This window comes from Otolemur garnettii, unplaced genomic scaffold (assembly GCF_000181295.1).
Source record: "Otolemur garnettii isolate 467f Iridium unplaced genomic scaffold, OtoGar3 scaffold00032, whole genome shotgun sequence".
Classification (NCBI taxonomy): domain Eukaryota; kingdom Metazoa; phylum Chordata; class Mammalia; order Primates; family Galagidae; genus Otolemur; species Otolemur garnettii.
In genome coordinates, this window is record NW_003852427.1 from 5,514,604 (window position 1) to 5,534,635 (window position 20,032).

Below are 20,032 nucleotides of genomic sequence, written 5' to 3' on the forward strand. Positions count from 1 at the left end.
AGCAATTCCAGACAGAGGCATGAACACTGTGTAGAGGCCCAGAGGCATGAGAGTTTAGTGTACAGAGGACACTGCAGGAATGCCCCTACAAGTCCCAGTAAGAGGGGTGAGGGCAAAGGGCAGGAGAGGGGCTCCAGAGCAGCATTGCCCTGTGGGACTTGAGTGACTTGGAAAGGAGGGCAAACATGTTGGGTAGCCAGAGAGCAGAGGTGTTTGTGCAGAGGATGCTAAGAGCTCACATGCATTTTAGGACTCACACTCTGGCAGAAGAGAATGGATGCCTGGTGGAAGTGGTGATGGGGAATTCATTAGGAGGATTTTGCAATCAGATGAAAAAATTGACGAAGCCCAGAGTTTTGAGGCCATAGGGATATAGAGGAAGGGAAAGGTCTGAGGAAAAGGAGAGCTGGCAAATTGTGGTGATGGTCCTTGTGCTGGGGGACAGGACAATGTGACCCCCAGGACCTGGTTGGTGAATACATAGCATGTCAAGGGAGGTTAGGACTAAATTGTGTTCCCTGGATTTGCCGAGCAAGGCAGCAAAGGAAAAGTATTTGTAGAAGAGGGGTGGGTCGGGAAGCAACCAGACTGCAATGAGCTGACAGGGAGGGGGCGAGACAACAAGTGTAGACTCCTTTTTGGAAAAGCTTGACTGGGGAGGAAAGAAGAAAGAGTCTGCAAGATAGACAGGTGCTGGGTGATGGTGTTTTGGTTTGAAAATGGTGAGCTCCAGTTGAAAAGTTGCAGTCAGGGGAAGATGACATTAAAGTTCACGGGAAGGAGGGGATAATTGACATGGGGAAGTCCCCAACAGTACAGGAGATGGAGGGTTCCTCCCTCGGTCAGTACCTGCCTCTGCCCCTCCGTTCGGGGCTGCTTTCTGAGTGATGGCCTCAGCATGTCCCAAGGATGCAAGACAATGTTTTAGAAAGATTTACCCCATGCCCAGCATAAAGCAAATGCTTGGTCAATGTGCTAAATATTTATTTTGAGATGAGAAACAATGTTCTGTGGGTGAGACGAGGCTGCTGTGAAGGTGAGACAAACAGAGGTGGCATTGACCACTGGGAGCCTGTGAGCTGAGTCTCATCAGTTGGAAGCAAACAGACATATATGTTGGAGACAGGCATTGACCAGTATGGATGTTAATGAATTGGGGTGAGAGCATAAGAGCCCACCTGGGACAGTGCAGACTGCCTTCCTGGTACTAGCTGTGTGTGGATTTGAAGAGAGATGGATATTTATCCCTGGGCAGACGGGTGGGGAATTCTTAAGCACTATTCACAAGACTTCAGTAAAAATACTTCAGGAATTCTGCACTGTCACAAGCGTGCACAAACGCTGTGCTTCAGCTCAGGCCTAACAGGCTTTATATAGTGTGGTACTGATTTTCTTTCACGTTTTAATAGAACCCGATTTAATATTTTCTTTCTGCTCTTGCTGCTTGCTGCTGACTGATTCAACACAGACTCCTTCCCTCGTGCCCCCCGACCTTGTTGTTATTCCCTCATTTTGCGTGTTGGCATTTGATTCCTGTCTCCAGCATGAACCACTTTACACATGTCTTCGTTCAGCTGGTGACGGTCACGTGCACAAATTCTGAATGCATTACTATCTGGAGCGGCTGCTCCCGCAGACCTGTCGTTCAGAAGCGGGGGTTTCCAGGCAGGATTCATTTCTATCTGTTAGACATTGAGGATATGCAAGGCTTGGGGGCCTGAGGCTATAATCTGTTCTCTTCTTGAAGAGCAGGTTCTCCAACTTAATCTCAAAATGCCCAGCACTGTGGCATTAATGTTAATTCAGCCACATTTTCTTCTCCTGTGAAGAACCAGGCTTTCCAGAGTTTTGTAACAAGGCATTTCCACTTTAGCCAAATTGCGAATAGCAGCCATAAACAGAGCTGTCCAGAAGGAAGAGGTTGTTCTCTGCGAGTCCCCATGAGCCTGGCCACTTTTTTTTTTGCAGTTTTTGGCTGGGGCTGAGTTTGAACCCACTACCTCCAGTATACGGGGCCAGCACCCTACTTCTGGGCCACAGGCACTGCCTGAGCCTGGCTACTTTGTAGGAGAGAGAATCTGTTCACATCAGGGTTGTAGTTAATTAAGAAGAGCATGAGCTTTGGAATCAGGCAGGCACGGGTTTCCATACTGACTGCATTTCTTATAGACCTATGTGACCTGCAGCCAGCCTTCTCTCTCAGCTATAGTTTCTTTTTCTATAAAAATCAGATAATTATTATATCTTCTCAGTAGGACTCTTAGAGGGGGACAAATGAGGTAATGCATGCAAAGCAGCTAGCAGAATGTCTGGAACATGCTCCTGTGTTTTTTTCTTATGTCATGGGGTAAAAAATGGTGGCTGTGTGAATTTCTCTCCCACCCAACTCTGCTTCTGGTCTCTATGCACCAAATCTGGTGCAATGTAAATATTTATCTCTTCAGGTGCTCTGGCAGCCTGTCCTACAGAGAAACATGCCTGCTACCACGCACAAACCGCACAGATCCTGAATTGTATGAGATTTTGTGCACCACAAGATTTCAGGATCTGCTGGGGGCTTTTGGATGGGAACTGTGAGGTTAGGGTTAGGGTTACAGAGTCCTCTACCCTTGAACTCCACACCAGTTAAGAAAAGACAAGGAATCCTGTAACTATCCAGTCTGTACACACTTTACTAACGCTAAACCTAGCTAGGGAGTGCGGCTTGGTCCTGAGAATAAAAGACTTGAACTCAGGTCCCTGAACCCCCATCTCGGCACATGTGATTGAAAGAAGGAAATCCCCAGTGGAATTCAGTCACACATGAATGAAAGGGGAGCTTGGGACCGTTTGCCATCTTTGCCCACAGGCTTCTTTTTCCCATAAACATTGAAGCATGGAGATGTGGGGCTGAGGAAGGGGAGAGGGTGAGTGCGCATGACAAGGGACAGGGGAGCACAGCAGAGACCAAGCAGAAAACACTGGACGAGGAAGCTTCTGCCCAGCCTCACCGGGCCCCTATCTACCCACAGGTGTTCCATCTGGTCCCCGAAATGTCATCTCCATTGTCAACGAGACGTCCATCATTCTGGAGTGGCACCCTCCAAGGGAGACAGGTGGCCGGGATGATGTGACCTACAACATCATCTGCAAAAAGTGCCGGGCGGACCGCCGGAGCTGCTCCCGCTGTGACGACAACGTGGAGTTCGTGCCCAGGCAGCTGGGCCTGACCGAGGGCCGGGTCTCCATCAGCAGCCTGTGGGCCCACACCCCCTACACCTTTGATATCCAGGCCATCAATGGAGTCTCCAGCAAGAGTCCCTTTCCCCCACAGCACGTGTCTGTCAACATCACCACAAATCAAGCTGGTAAGTCTAAAGGCTTCTGTGCTCCTTCTGTCTGTCTGTGTGGCTGGCTCTTTTTAATCTGTGCAGGGACACAGCGGTGGCCAAACCTACACTGCTAGGCTGCCCTCTCTAGGGTACAGCCTTCAGATGTTGGACGTCTGTGGTCAAAGAGAAGGCAGGTCTAGTGTTTCACCTCTAAGGAGCTTCAGACTGGGCTATTTTTATGTGCTCCATACAAAAGCAAAGACATAACATCCAAGCCAGAGTGGACTCAGGACTCTGTATCCAGTTCAACAAATACTTTTAGAAAGATAGATGGGCAGACAGGTGTGTGGGTGGACCAAAGGATGGATGGGTAGATAGACGGATGGGTGAGCAGATGAGTGCAGGCACTGATAGACGCTGAGAACAGAAATACCAGTGATGTTTTAATGGAAACCCAATGGAAGAAAGTTTCCAGAAATCACATGATCAAGTCAATATTGCCTTCATAGATTATTTTTCAATTAAAACCCTGTAATTCCAGAGTGCACTCTCCTTTTCAGTTTGCTCAGGGGCATGCTCGCTGTTATAGAGACCTCAGATCTGTGGCAATAGATCACTCCTGATAGCCAGTTCACCCCTGTGGCGTGCACAGCTCAGAACACATTTTCTTCTCTTCTTTATTTCTCTTTTACTCCTCTTTATTCCTTTCACACAACTCTTGCAACAATCCATGTCTTTCTGTAACCATTTAACCAGCCCATTCATGTACTCATTCACGCCTTTGTTTACTCATTTATTTTAAGAGATGGTTCGTTAGCATCTACAGTGTGCCAAGCTGTGGCTGATGCTGTGAGGAACACAATGACGCTTGGCCACTACTGTCCCTCCCCGGAAACTTACCAGCTAAAGACTTCATAGGATATAGATGCAGAGGACGAAGCTGCAAGGGGAGATGCTGTGCATGTGCAGTAAATACCGAGCGAATGAGAGAGAAATGGGCAACTCTTCCCAGGAGTGCTGGTGCAAAGCTGCAGAGGGAAAGTGAGTGTCACACCTGCAGGCAGGGGGACCATGGCAGTGGACAACGGTCTTATTTGAAATTACAGATTTGTCTCAACCAACAATTCTAAAAGGACAGCTTTTGTGCAGAACAGTGGGAGGCAAGCGTCTCTCCTTGCGCTATCTTCCTCTGGCTCTCCCCTTCCTGTCCTCCTCTGTCCTGTTCCATCCCGTGCTGCCCTTCACCTCCCCGTGCTCAGACTCATTCTGCCTCTTTTAATACCAAGCATCCCTGATGGCAGATGATCCTTGAATTTAAGCTGTCAGAACAGAGAAGAAAAAAAGGTGTTGCGGGAGAGCTTGCCTGTCCAGATGGCTGCGCTGTTGCTGTGTGTGTGTGTGTGTTCATGTGGTGAGTTTGTGTGTATGTGCGTGGTCACGTGTTTACATGCGTACGTGTGTAGTGAGAGAAGAGGAGTGGAAGCGTAGACGCCTCCAGCTGGTGGCCAGTTTCAGCGTCATGGAGACAAAGGTTGTGACATTCTGTCCTGCCCAAAGAAAAGGGAAGGGCAATTTCTGCATCATGTTAAAAGCATGTAACATGGGCAGCCTTTGTTAGGAGCCTTTCCCTCAGAGAGTTGAAGGCAGAAAACTGGCGGAAATGTTTTAGTGTCCCAGCTTCTGGAAAGAACAGTTCTGCCAGGCTGTCATGTTACTCTGGGCTTGGCTGTTTTTTCCCTCTCTCTAAGCATGTGAGAATAAACCTGCCACTTATATTGGTTTGCTTTTATTTCTGCCCCTCCCTCCCCCCGCCCCGCTATTCCCTAACCTGCCCATCTGCTTGTCTTTCCATCTGCGTCTCCCCAGGCTGCAGTGGAGCTGAGGGGCCAGGGATCCTGCCAGGGGCCCCCCGTTACCAACACTATTTTTGTCCTCACCCATTTGCTCCTCTGCCAGCACATTTCTCATGCCTTTTGTCCCCCCTCTGATGGACCTTTTGATCTTAATCTTCCCTGATTTTGGACCCCAGCCTCCATGATCACCTTCCAATCCATGATTCCTCTTTGGTACTTCTGGAGTTTTGATGTCAGAAAGTTTACAGTCTCAAAGAAATAAGTAACTGCTTTTTAGTAGCACATGGTTATTACAAAACAAAGCAAATATCAAGTTGACCATAGTTTCTAATCTGGGGGCTGTGTGGTTCTGAGGAAGGTGGTGCTATCATGCTGATTTAGTGAATCCACATATGAATGCAAATTATTTTCAACCAACAGATAGCATTTTTTTTAAACAATGAGAGCTATCAAAATAAACATTCAAATCAGAACCTCTGTGAGAACAGTTTAGAAACATGAACAGAAATTATGCATTTTTAGGGAAGAGAGACTAAATAGTAGGCACCATAAAAACTCTAAAGACTCATGTTCAGTCAGACAATAATTTTTAACTGGTGTGCCATGAACATTTTTAAAGATTATTCATTAAATTATTTTTGAAAGAAGCTCAAAGCACAGTAAGTGTATTTTTTTTACTCTCTCTCTCTTTTTCTTTTTGAGCAACATAACTAAGTGTGCTGTAAAAGTTTAACCATAGGTTCAAGTGTCCTGTGAGATTAAAAAGGTTGAAAAACACTGCATTAAAGAGATGGGGTGAGTGGCCTCAGGTGTCACCAATAGGTCATGACATGTCTAAGCCCATCCCAGCACACCCTGAGCTAGTCCTCTCTGGATGGATTCAGGTCATCCTGCCTCCTCTGGCCTCATGGTATGATGGGACCCCTGTCAGTGCCTGTGGCCCCCACTAGCCTACTGTTTGGGTCATGTTTAAGTAGGTGACAGGTAAAGACTTTGATAAGACCAGTCCTAGGATCGATTGTTAAGTCAACCAATAACTGTTTATCAAGTGCCTACTCTGTATATGAAACTTCCCAAACTCTGAAATGGCTGAGGACCATTGGGTGGGTCCTGGCTGAAAAATGAGTAATAATTATTACAGGTAATACTTCATGTTTATGTTTCTTTTGAGTTCACAGAGAATTTTTGAATTATGTAGACTCATTTAATCCTCATATTACACAATGATCTACACATTGTTTTCCCCATTTTTCAGATAAAGAATCAGGGACTTAAAAGGTTTGCAGAATCTGGGATTAGAAGGTCAGCAGGATGTTGCCTGTCTGCTTCTGCCTTATGTTGTCCATTCTAAGAGTGGACATTCCTTCTGGGATCCTCATTTCGTTGTCTCCAACAATAGGCTTTTCTGGACTCCAAGAGTTGTAACCTAAGAAGAGACCATCTTTGGGGTCATTAAGCATAGTAGAGTTCTTCACTCAGAAGCAAGCTTGTCTGGAGAAACACCAAAGATCTGCTGAGTCCTGATGTTCAGAGGGCCCTCATTTTCTTCCATCACACCCCAAGTAATGCACATAGTCGTGACTATTCAAGGATCCTGTATCACTTGGAAAGTCTCAGGCTTGGATTTTTTTTTTCAGTCCAAAGGCAGTATCAGAGAACTGCCATTTTTGAGCACCTCCAATATGCCAACTTCTACTGAGTTCTTTGCAGAGATGAGATGTGTCAGGTGAAGAAACTAGGATCAGAGCACTTTTGGAATTTGCTCAGTATCGAACAGGCAGGAAAATGATATTTCTGAGTTTCAAACTCAAGTTTGTGGCCATTTGATCCTCACACTGATAAAACATTACATTATGGTGGGCTGTGGGAGCTGTAAGTCCCCTCTAGGCTATTGCCAGATAGCTGGGCCGCTTTAGCTGTCAAAAAAGTGTCCATCATCTTTGGTCAGGGTTGGTCATGAATTATGCAAGCTCAGGTTTACGTGAGGTCTTCAGGGATGCAGCCTTGTGCTGAATACAGCTGCCATGAGTTTAAAATAGAGCAGATCAGGTGTAACTCTCTGTTTCAGTAGCCAAGTGATCTGCAGAGAGGTTGTTATCACCACTAACTCCTGCAGTCACTCTTTGGCATCTGGCCCCAGATTCAGTCTGATGGCTGGATCATCTGGCTGTCACAGAGAATTAAGTGAATGACAAACTTTACTTCTCTCTTCAGCCAACTGGAATCAGAATGTCAGAATTAAGGAAAAAGAGGAAATCTTGGGGGAGAAGAAAGATGAATGAGACTAGCACATGAATTTGGGACCATCTAAGCCAAAGAGAATAAATTCAAAGGTCCCTGTAGCCAGGCAAGTAATGGGAAGAAGCAAAGCATAGGCGGTAAAGGCGGAGAGAGTGGTGAGGCCCACAGGGAACTGATGAGCACAGAGGCAGCCACTCCTCAGCTTCACCACGAGTTGCCATGCCCTGCACTGCCTGATTTCAGGAGCTGAAAATCCAGATTTAAAATGTTGACAACGGATTAGAAAATGTTAAAGCCAACCAAATCCAATTCTGGATTTGGCCTATTGGCTGTGGTTCATAACCTCTGATGCAGGGGGTTAATCTGATTTACCAAGCATCACTGGTGAGTGTGCTGTTTTCCATCTTGTTTTACTAAGAGGCAGTCATTGTCCTCACCTCTTGGGTTCATGATGGCAGAGGAGCAGTGCAGGATTCCTGGGGTTGTCCTCTCGGCTCCTCACGTGACTTGTGCCAGTTCACTTAACTGCAAGATCTCTCATCTTGCCCACAAAACAGTAGCCATGATACCTGCTCCTAGTACTGTAGTGACAAGCAGAGGAGGCAGTAGATAGAAAAACACTCTGTAAACTACGCTATGGACCGGAAGATTAGCATCATTTCTGAGAATGTGTCCTGAGCCAGAGAGCCATTTGCTGTCTGGGATTTTTCTCCCTAGGCTGTTTCCTTCCGAGGTTTCTCAGTCTCTTTGTCTGGGACTGATATCATCTGTATCAGATATGTAACAGACATCCGTTTGTCCATTCTGTGCTGGTCGCAGTAGGCACCAGGAAAGAAGGTGGCAAAGTCTGCATCCCAGTGAGCTAATGATGAGAGTGGGAGTGGAGCCCAGAACCTGGGCACCTGGCACAGGTTAGGCTGCTGCTCAGAGGAGCTGGTCTGTCTTTCCTCCTCCTTCTCCTTGTTTGGAGAAGCAACTCTTCCTCCCTCACTTGCATGATCCCACCAGCAAAATTTGTATCTGACACTGATAGTGTACACAGTTCATGTCTGGCCTGCTGTGTCTATTGCATGTGGAATACTATTCATCATGCCCACAATGCAGGCACCACCCATTATTTAATTCTGTTTAGAAAATACTGCACTACTTCTGTTAATAGTCATGAGGCCCTATAGTTTGTCCATTTCCAAGGCATTTTTTAAGTTCTCAGACAATTAAAGTCTCTCAGATACACTACTTTTCCTACAAGAGAATTACCTAGCCCGTCAATTCTACTGAATACATCACCTAATTTGCATTATTCCTTGGTTAAATATAGTATTTGCATGCATAAAGAATAATCTTTGAATATGAAAAGGAATTTTATGATATTGCAATATATTGAGCTCTTTGGAGGGAAGATATTATGTAAATCTCAAAATTAAATATTAAAACAATATTACACTGCTGCCTGTAAAAATGTAGAGTGTTAAGATCCATATGTTGAAACCAGTTCATTTTTAAGGGATGTTCTCATTGGAAATTAGCAGTCAAAATTTGCTCCAGAGCAGAGAAAAGATTGAGGGAAAACTTTAAAAAGACTGGAATGGCTTTGAAGAAAACTTTTCATTGAAGTTAATAAAGAAAAGTTTAAAAAACTTAAGTAAATAAAATTTCTACTGTTCTTAATTCAATTTCATAGTTCATTTCACTGCTTTCTTCTCATCGTTAATTCTGGAAAGGTTGTTTTTATTGTTTCTTAAGCTCTGACATTGAGAAGGAACTTCCAGGTGACCTCAGAAAGACCCTGACCATTTGCAAAAGGTGATGTGTTATCTGTTCGGCTAAGAAAGTCAGCAGGTCAAACTGCATGTGACCAGTGTCATGGCTTCAACCCTCAGCAGCCTTGGGGTTCTCCACTAGATGTGGAGCTGTGTAAAGAATAAAACTTTCTCACCTACCACCAGCTCTGTGAGGGGAGAGGCTACACAATGCCAGGCATGGAGAGCCTCGATAAGTATTTGTCAGATACCTTTAGTTCTCACAGGTGAGTATTAGAATGTGTTTGTTGGAGGTGTGGTGATCAGAATGTGTCCTGGTGGTCCACAGGTGACATCAGCCAGGTAACCAGGTATCTTCCTCCTCTTGTGGATATAAAAGAAAGGATGCTTAGGGAGTGATGCTTAGAGGGATGCTATGAGCCCTGGTCCATTTAAAGGAACATGGAGAGACTCAACCACACTCACAGGGATTGGTTTGTTCGTTTGAGTGCTGCAACTTCGGAAATGTATTCATTCATTTTACACATTCTCTGTGACTGTTTCCCAAGTACCAACTCAAGGGTACCTGCTTGTTAGGGGCTCCTTTCCAATCCATCCTCAAGAAATATTTATTGAGGCCTTCCATGTGCCATGGACTACTCAAGATGCCAGGAACACAGCAGCAACCCAAACAGACACAGATCTGTGCTTCTGTGGGGGTGCACATTCTGGTTCACAGTACCCATCGAGACTGAAATCAGAGGCGAAAACCAGAAAACTCACAAAGTGAGCAAATGACTGTGGAAAGTGACGTGAGGGGATATAGGCCGCCAGCCGGTCTCTTGGTACTACCCCCTGTTATGACTCCAAATCTCACATTCTAAAGTTTAGGAGGTAACTGCACACAGTTAGAGAGCATTTCCATGTGTGGTTGTCGTATACTACAATGGTGTGTTCACTAACTGTCCGATTTGGATTTCTCATGGATGGATATCACCGGCTGGGCCACACAGTGGTTGGGCATGGGAATGTTCCATTTCTGGTCCTGAGCAGTGGCCAGTGATACTGCTTTGACAGCTCAAGAAGAGCTGAGAATGTGCCCTCAACCTGCTAGGATAACTAGGGTGCTGCAGGACCCAGGAACCTTATTTGCTCAATTTAGTCTATCTTGGGTCAGGCCCTCTAAGTATATAACTTGGGAAGTGACAATGGGGATGCTGGCCATGAGACTGTAGGAAGTTCCTTACCCTGCTCAGAGTTCATCTGAGATCATTATAACCCTCATTACAGAAGGAACACTAGTTGGATTATGAGATAGTTGCTATTCACCTTGTGTCCTTAGCAAAGAGGGTGGACAGGAGGAGGGGTCCACTCCATACTCCTACAGTAAGTCAGCTCCAAGCCCACGCTAATTTCCCAAAGAGTATGCCCTATATCTGTCTTATTGAATATCATCTAGCTAGGTGTCTAGCTGTGTGCCTGAAACACAGAAAGAATTAAATAAATACCCATTGAATGAATAAACTATTAAATATATACATGACTGAATACCTCAGCTCTTTCTTAAACTAATCTCAGGCATCAGCAAATGGTGCGACTTAAGCTCTTTCTGTGGTCCCTTCTTTATCAGGCATCTTTGGGTGGAGGGCTGTGATTGGGGGGAAGCCCCTACATTCTTTCTAGATGTTGCTGAGACCTAGGGCTACCTGTGTGCACTGTACCCCCAAGCCATGGCCCTGTGGGAGCCACTCTGCTATGACCTGGCTGTCCTACCCACTCCCCACTGGCAGGGGCCCAGCTGCTTGAGCAAACACAGTGGGGGTACCGGGATGGCATCCCAGTGCTGCTGTCTGTCCACCTGCGTGCGAGCTCCATGCCTATCATTTTCACAGTATCATCCATGTTAAACAGGCTGGAGCACCAGGGGTTTCTGAATGCAGCAATTAACAAAACAGTAATCAAGCTAAGTGTTTAATTTCAGAAAATTAACATCTTCTCTGAGCGGATGTGAAAGATGGGGGAAAAGGCACATTGAATGTTCTGGGTAAATAAAGGCAACATTGGGCCACAAATACTTCATAGTGCAAGGAAGACTCCTTGCCAGTCTTGCTGGCCTTGGGATCAGTTTCCTTCTGAGCCAAACTGCAAGAAATGTTAGCTGAAGAATTGAGCCCTAGGATTTTAAAATGGTGTCTTTCTTTTCTTTCTTTCTTTCTTTCGTTCGTTCGTTCGTTCGTTCATTCGTTTTGCTTTTATGGAGGGCAGAGCAAATGCTTTGTCCATCCAGGAGCTCAGGGGAACAGGGGGTCCAGTCATGCCCCCTGTGAGTGTATCTGCCTTGCAGAAGCTCCCAAGGTGATGTGTTTTTCTTCTCTGAATTATATTAATTAAAAGGATGACAAGATGAGTTCTTGGATGTACATTAGCTTTTCATGTGCATAAGCAGGATTTCTCCTGATAGCGTGACGGTGGGGAGGAGACAGGATGGAGAGGTCTTCCTAGCGGCGGCTGTTTCCTCATCTGCCAGCCTGGCTGGGAGTGAGTGCCCAGGACAGAGGACTGGGAAGGCAAGGAAAGAAGGCTGTGAAGTTGAGGCACAGACAGGCAGCCTGACATGGAGAACAAAGAAACCAAAGCAGAAGAAGGAGAGAATTGTGTCCCATCTCGCCTGAACTCAGAAGCTAAGCAGGGTCAGGCTTGCTTAGTCCTTGGATGGCAGAATGAGAGAATGGCTTACAAGGACATAGGGGACACCCCAGGGGCTCCTAAGAGTGTTCAGAGATGGCATCAAAGAAAGACCGGTTTGATTCTGTGCATGTGTAATTTGCACAGATTTTGAGTACCCAAGTCAAGTTATTGTTTATGCAACTGGACATTCAGCATCTGTTTTCTCTGTGAGGTGGAAAATAAGGTTTGCAGAGTGAAGGGGAAAGAAGTATCAGGTAAAGTTTCAAAGCGAATGGAAAAGGTGTGGCAGTGCTATTGCAGAAAATGGAGATGTAATTAACCAGAGAAATTCAGGATTTCTGTAGTTTTGAGGGTTTGTTTGAGGTGGGGAACTACATGTTTAGAAAGCCACCCCTTGTCCTCTTATGTGACTTTCTCAGTGGTGTGAGGCTCTGGACAGCAGATCCTGCAGGAAGTGGATCATGGCCCGGTCGCTGGTTGACTTTGACAGCTGTAGGCTATGAAAAGATAAATGCAACCCAAGCCCGAGGGCATAGGGAGTGTCGTGAGTTATGTTATTGCAAAGGTAGGATCTAGGCTGGATAATGAGGGGTATGAATAAAGGAGAGAGCTGATGCATTAGGTGGAAGCGAAGGCTGAGAGGGCCAGACAAGGCCACAGAAAGTTGCAATGGGCTCATCTGAGGCTGCAGTGAGGAAGCAGAATATGAAGTACTTGAGGTTGTGATTTTGAAAATGGAGCAACTTTAGGTGAGCCAGAGTCCAAGAGCAGTCATGGAAGAGAGTGGGGGTCCAGGAACTGAGAGTCTATGACTTAAGTGGACATTGAAGTCATCCACATGAGAGTAAGGCCCAGGCTCAGTGGAGAGGGAGACAGACAGAAGCCAAGTCTTCAGTGAGTGGGGGATGGTGGGAGGGGGCGCATGGTGGTCCTGAGACTTCTCGAAGAACAATAGTCCAACCAAATGGCACTTTTGCAGAGGGTGTAGGAGATGGGTAAATGGGGTGAAAGAGGAGATGGGGAACAAAAAGGCCACACCCTGATGCATGACCAGAGCTGTGCCAGTGCCCCCAACTTGAGAGAGCTGCGGGGCAGAAGTTTTCCCAGAGGACAGCTGCTTTTCCTCATGCAGGCACAGAGGCAGTACTCTGGGAGGAGGTGGTGGGCACTGGGGTGTTTCCTGATTGGTGAGCAGCCACTTTGGAGAGCCTAGGGCAGGGCATGCTCAGTGGTGACAGGACAAAGTCATAGTCAAGGGAAAAGAGGCCCAGAACGTTGTGGTGTGCAGAGGGGCTTAAGGCTGGGTTTGCAGAGTGGAAGCCTGGAAGCACCTGTGCAGCTTGTAGGCTGCTCTCAGGAGGAAGCGCTCTGTGCTTTCAGGCCAGAAGATTTAGACCCTCAGATCTAGGGGAGGATAGTCCCAAGGCCACAGGTGCCGCTTCCCTGCCCAGCATTGATGGCTTAGGGTGGTGGTGGGGGGTGGGTGAGAGCTGAGGGCCCTGTGGAGCACATAGCCGGCTAAGGGGTAGGTCTATGGCCTCTCCACAGCTAGCATTTAGAGTGACTTGCCTTCCACGACCAAGCATTAAACAAACCAAAGCTGCTGACACTCTGCTCTTATCCCACTCCAGGAAAGGCTGACAGGCCTATGGGTGGCAGAGTTAAGTGATGTGCCCCAGCTGACTCCTGATGGCTCTGTCCTCAGCAGCAGTGAAAAAACCCAGGATGCCTGCCTAAGATGACCACCTCCTGACAGAGACTGAACCCCTCTGTGCCCCCTAACCACACACATGTACCTCCACAGCCTCCCATGACCACAGGGTCACAGAGCTCAGTTTTGCTGCCTTTTCCACTGTAAATGGCCCCTTCCTGAGGTACCTCTGCTCCCCCAGCAGGGAAAAGGAGCTGGGGTGACCCAGGAGGCAGAGGTGCCCCCAGGACTTTCCTGCAGCCTGACCTCCTCCTCCAGTCACAGGGCTTGGAACACTTCCACTTTGGGTAGGGGATGCCTGACCTGAGGGCAGAAGAGTCCTGGAAGGCAGCACCCCATCCATGAGAGTTGGGACCCTGACCATACCCCCAGCTGCGTGGACATGCCGAATGCATGAGTGGAGGGGAGGGGAGGACAGAGGGCTCACACTTGACTCAGGGAAAGAGGCCCAGCTATTTTTGGATCTGTACTAACCTGCTGGGGACTTGGAGAAGTCAGTTCTTTTGCCCTCAGTGCTCTAATCTATAGATTATAAGACTTGGTAGAAAACAGAATAGCCTTGGATATCCTCTCAAAGTTTAATATTATGATTTCTAGATAAGCAATTCTCAAACTTAAGCATGCATCAGACCCATGTGAAGGGCTTGTTAAAACAGATTCCCGGGCTCACCCGCTAGGGAGTCTCGTGTAGGCTCAAGAGCTACACTCCTTACATGCCCAGTGAAACTGATCTGGGAGCACATTTTGAGAACTAGCAGGGTCAATTGGATGATCCCAGTAAAGATCCCCACACTCACATCAAAGGTAATATCAGAACTGAGGGTCTGTGCTATAAACCCACATTCCCAGAGCAGCCCCATCCCTAACCCCAGCTGTCACCACCTCTTTGGCTTGGAACCAAACCCTTAGCAGATGAACCAATGGAGGAGGAGCCTGTGGCTCCCTGCCTGGGACTGTGAAGCTGACAGCTGGGCGGGAACCCTCACTTTCTCACCCCTCACATCCCCTTGAGCTCCATGAGGAGATCAGCCAATGTTCTACAGCATCAGGGAGCGGAGGCTGCACAGCCCAGAAAGTCCTCTGTCCCCAGGTGACTCCAGGGTAAGGAGGAAGATAGGAAGGAATGTCAGGGTTGTCTCAAGGCAAATTTCAGAGCAAAAGCAAAGAAGCCAATGTCCTCAATAGGGAAAAACATGAGAAAAATAAATAATTCTTCTTTCGTATCTATGTCCACTTTCCAAACGAATTGCTTGTTTGTTTAATCTACTTTAACCAGAAGGGTTACTGCACCAAAAATATTTAATGAATCAAACTTCCTAGTATAAAATTCAAGCATATTTGTGTAACAAAATGAGTTTTCATCAATAGAGAGAGAAGCTCTAAACAGGACCTTCAGTAGGGGGAGAAGCTCTAAACAGGACCTTGTCAGCAAAGTTCTTTCCTAGGCTCCTATAGGAAGGAAATATAAGTAGTTTTTTGTTTTCTTTTTTCCTTGTGGATGTGTTCCGTTTGAGGAAAAAATGGCCTTCCAGTCTTCAACCCTCAGCCCCACCCCATCACTCATACTCTAGAGATTCACCTAGTTTAATCTGAGGCCTCCTAGAGACTTCAGAGGCTGCTTAGCAGTTTTTGGATCCCTCTATAAGCCTTTCAGAGTCTGGATTAGGGAGATAGGAAATGCACTAGCTTCAGGGCTCTGGGGCTCCACTCTGATTCACCCAGAGCAGCTCTGAATTGTTCTGTTTCACACATTATGCTTCAGGGAAGCTTTTGTTTAGAGAAAGGATCCTATAGCTTAAATTCAAAAAAGACGAAACATCAGAAAAACACTAATGTAAGGGCAACATTTCAGCTGGAACACCCCAAGGAGGTGGGGATGGATACAGCTCTGCCCAGTTTCTCTGTCCACGCTATGCAGAGGCTCCTCTCTCCACTCCCTCGGGCTGCCATGTGCAGGCCTCATCTATATTCTTCCTGAGATGCCAGCTGCAGAATCACAACCTGCCTTCCCTCTCCTGCCCCATGCAGCTTCAAAGGCCAATATCCATGTTGGGTAAAATTAAGCAATTTTCCAACCCCTTTTACTTCTGGCATCTTTATAGAAGAGCTCACCATCATTGCAGTAAGAGCAAACCTTTGTTGAACATCTCTTAAGTGCAAGCACAATAGGAAGAGGCTGAAAGCATGATTCCTGATTTAAAGAGTTGGTTCCAGTGATGGAGAGCAGAGGTGAGCACCTGGAAAGTGAAATCACAACGCACTGTGTCCCAAGGTGACAATGGCACCCCAAAGGGAATTGAAAAGGCAGGATGGGACATGTTTCTGGTGGGCCCAGCCTGGCAAGGCTAATCCAGGACAGTGTGTGGCTCCCTGTGTGCCTTCCAAGGCCAGGAGAGTCATGAAGAGACATGACTACAGGGAAATACTGAGCTTTCCTTGAATATGGTTAGTAGGTTTCTGAGAGGGAGCAGTGGGAGGCTGCCAGGAGGAGTCAGTGGCCACCACATTGCTAAATGTTAAAGACCGAGTTAGAACTTTCTCCAGTGGGGGCCGTGGAGGGTTTTGAGCATGAGGGTAATGTGGGTAAACTGAGATTTAGCAAGATTAACCTGGCTACAGGGTAATTTGAAGTGAAGAGGCTAGAGGTGGACAGGAGAGTTGGGACTGTAAGAACAGGAAGGGCAATGAGACACAGGTGACAGACATATCGGAAGCAGGGGTGTGGGAGCATCAGTGACTCCTGGGCCTGAGCCACTCCATCAGGTGAATGGTCCCTTCCCCAGAATCACCAGGTCTCCTCATCCTTCAGGGCGAGGCACTGTAACACTTACATCCTAGATTACTTCAGGTCATCTCAAGATGCCACAGGGAAACCAGCCCTCCATCCCTCCCACCTCTGGGGAACTCAGCTGTTGGCTAGCCTTCCTTTTCTCCAATCCCATTCATAGCCATTGTCTCCATCCTGACTTGGTCGACATGTTTATGTATCCCCTCAAAGATATTTATCAAATAAAAACCCAAAGCTGTCACTGGATTCTACTTTTCACACTTACCTTGGGGAAAGATGCCCAGTGATTGATTTACATATGTAAACAGCAGTGGACCCAGAAGAAGAATTTGGGGTGATTGCCAAGTCCCTGGCTTGGCAGGTGGGATCTTGTTGGAAGAAGCAATAGACCACTCAGGGCACATCTTCAGAACATTTGAAAGTTCATACTATAAGGATTACTATTCCTGTATTACAGTTGAAGAATCTGAGGTCTAAGGAAGTTAAGGACTTAAGTTAATCTTAACCCAAAGATCACATAGTAAGCAGATGGCAGAGCCAGGATAGGAACCCACCTCTCTGTGAAGCATCTGCAGGGCCCTGACTCTAGCCCTTCTTCTTTCTACTAACTCCTACAGCTCTGGGCTGGGGCCATAAGCACTTTGCTGTTCTTACCCCACCAGTTTTTCTCACAGCTATGGTCTGCAGTGGTTAGTACAAGGAAGATTTGTCTGGAAAATGCTATTGTAGAAAGAATAGAAAAGGTTAGCATTATAGCATATAATTCAGCAGTTCCAATCCTAGGTATTTCCCCATGAGAAATGCAAACATATGTCCACACAGAAACTTGTGTATGAATGTTCATGGAAGTATAATCCTTAATAGCCAAAATATGGAAACAACACAAATGTCTCTCATCTAATGCACATTTGTCCTAGAAAACCAATGCCCATGATGATGAAACTGGTTACTAAGCCTGCTGTTCAGGCTGGGGCAGCAGCAGCACTCTGGGGGTCACTGTGAGGACCCCCTACGTACCGTGTGGAAGGGCCAAGGAAAGCTTCTTCCCCTTGCCCACCATGAGTGATTGTGAAGGAAGCAGATGGGCTCTTCCTCTTTCTATGGGTCTCGGGGAATTTTAGACATGAACATCCCTCTAACAAGAGAGAACATTTATCTTTCAGGAGCCTTGCCAGAGCTATTGCTTGAGCTAAGGTAGAGGAAATTGAACTGTGACCTGCATCTTCCTAGAACTGGTGAGAGATGGCCTCAAACAAGGCTGTCCCTGGCGTGGTTTCTACCTGCAGACGCAGCACTGTTTTCCCCGTTAGATAAAATTTGCTGAACTCTAAAATCCAAGTTTCATAATTTTACAACTTCCTCATGCATTTTTTATTCCAGTAGGTCAACTTAATTTTACATGTATCTGCATTTTGTGGTTATTTTTCTTTAAAACTCTTTACAAATGTTTTTGATGTCAAATAAAATACAGGGTGTTTTTTTTTTGTTTGTTTGGGTTTTTTTGCAGTTTTTGGCTGGGGCTAGGTTTGAACCCACCATCTCCAGTATATGGGGCCGACACCCTATTCTTTGAGCCACAGACGCTGCCCTAAACTACAGGTATTTTAACATAGTAAACTCTTATATCATTAGTTAGGTGCCAAAATAGATCATGGTTAAAACTGTTGAAAGAATTATTTTGGCACAAAAGTCCATCAAGAGATTATGAAGTCATGTCTGATAAGCAACAGGAAGCATTAGAACTTAGTAATTGTCCTAGAGAAAAGCATCAGCTTATTCTCACATTTTTGGAATTCGGGGATTTTAAATAAGAAAAATGAAATGAGTAAGAGGAAATACTTGAACATGACTGAGTCAGTAACTAAGTGAAGGGGCCAAGGAATGCCAGGAACACAAAATGTATGATCTAGGTGGACCTGGGATATGACTGTGAGGCTTCCACATGTCAGAGCTCCAGGGCTAGATTTGGAGTTATTAACTTTTGAGATATATTTATGCCACCATCCCAGACCCAACCTAAGCCTCATAGGATTGTAGGTTCCACGGGTCCCATCAGAGCCCTTCTTACAAATGGATGGCTGTCAGGGGGTCTGCCAGGCCCCATCTTCGATGCCTCTGGCAGTGACCAGAGGCCAGTGACCAGTTGGGGCCAACACTTGTCCCATGTCATCTGTGAGTTCTCTTGCACCTTGCAGTGGAGGCCATCCTATCCCTGCAGTTTATCCACGTCTCGTTTGTCAGTTTAGGCGAGAACATTCTGTGCTTGTCTGCTGTGTGTGACATACTACTTTGGATCTGTCTGCTTCAAAAGCAATTTGGGAGTAAGTTCTCCCCAACGTCTTCACTGAAAAACAGAGACAAAGGACGTACTCAGGCTGCCTTTGTTTTATTCTCCATTCCTGAGCCCCCGGATCAGTAAAATTTTAAGTCTCTTTACACTTGTATAAAAGGCCTCTTAGTATTGGCTGTAGATACTCTTCTCAGTCAGTCTTGGTTCTCATTCTGTTTGAACCCTGACTGGGGCCTGAGGAACACCCTTCTTTGCTCCCTGCTCTCCTCTCTGGATCCCAACTTTGTGTTGGATCAGCCTCTTTGCTAAGAAGGGATGCAGGGTAATGTTAATTCTGTTTGGTTTACTGGACACCATCTCTTTAGGCAAACATATCTTTGTAGAGCCTTTAGCACTCTTTCCACATAGCTCCTAAATTAATTCTTTCTTCTTAAGAAACCAAAGAAAGGTCCCTATTTGTTCCTTTGCTAAGTTCAAATAAGCTTGTGAACTCTTTATTTTCATTTCCTTCTTTCAGTAGAATGTTTAATTTAGTCAAAAGCTTTGTGTGCGCTTGCAAGAGAGATGCTTTCAAGTGTTCAGTGAAACTATCCTTTATCTGATGATTATGGAGAAAAGACAACTGGCCAGGACTCACTATCAAAACCATTGTTTTGGGAGGACATGAGGCTACTTCTTTGAATTAATCTTCCCATATCTCTGTAATCTGCCTTAGTTTTGCTAGAAGTTTGTGTTTGGGTGAATATCAGAGCTCATTTTTATTATTTTCTGTTTTGTCTAAAGGTTTATAGCACCTAAAATAACAAAGCTAGAGGTAGCATTTGCCCTTAGGAGGGGTAGAAAATTTATCACTGTAATTGATTGCCAATGGCAGAGCACCTAACATGGGCTGCCCTTGATTTTCAGGGAGGAGCAAAAATGCTTCCTTGCTTTCTCCCATGTGCTAAATCCCATTACAATGTGATGTAAGACATTTAGAGTGACCTGTATGAGGACACACAGTCTTCCACAGGCCCTGTGACCATCATGGCATTGCCATAAAGCTGAGAAATGCAGGTAGAGATGGCTGTTACCTTCTGGAAGCTCCTCCTGGATCTGTGCCCTGCTACCTGGAGGCTGAGGCAGTCTATGCCACTTGCAGTAATGCAGGCATTCCTCTCGATGGATTTTAGCTATCGATTACCTCTGGATCACCCTACCCTGTGATTGCCTCTTTACGATCTGACCCCAACTGGACTCCAAGGACCTTAAAGGCAGGGCTGTGACTTTCCTCTTTGTCCTTCTGTCCCCAGTGATTAGAATAGACCTGGCTTGGTGGCTGGCAATTGCATTGCATTTTTAACGATGGCTTCCCAGGGATTAGAGGCTAGGAGAAGAACCAAGGCCACCAAAATCTTGAGCTGCTAGCATT

The 20,032-nt window shown here is 46.2% G+C and overlaps 1 protein-coding gene across 1 annotated transcript in view; it reads left to right on the forward strand.

Annotated features, from left to right (window-relative positions):
* The window catches only part of EPHB1 (EPH receptor B1), a 411,740-nt gene that overhangs the window by 300,935 nt on the left and 90,773 nt on the right, over positions 1-20,032 (forward strand). Inside the window, exon 5 of the mRNA XM_003789410.2 lies at positions 3,012-3,347. Within this exon, the coding sequence (XP_003789458.1) occupies positions 3,012-3,347 (336 nt within the window). The remainder of the gene's footprint in view (positions 1-3,011; positions 3,348-20,032) is intronic.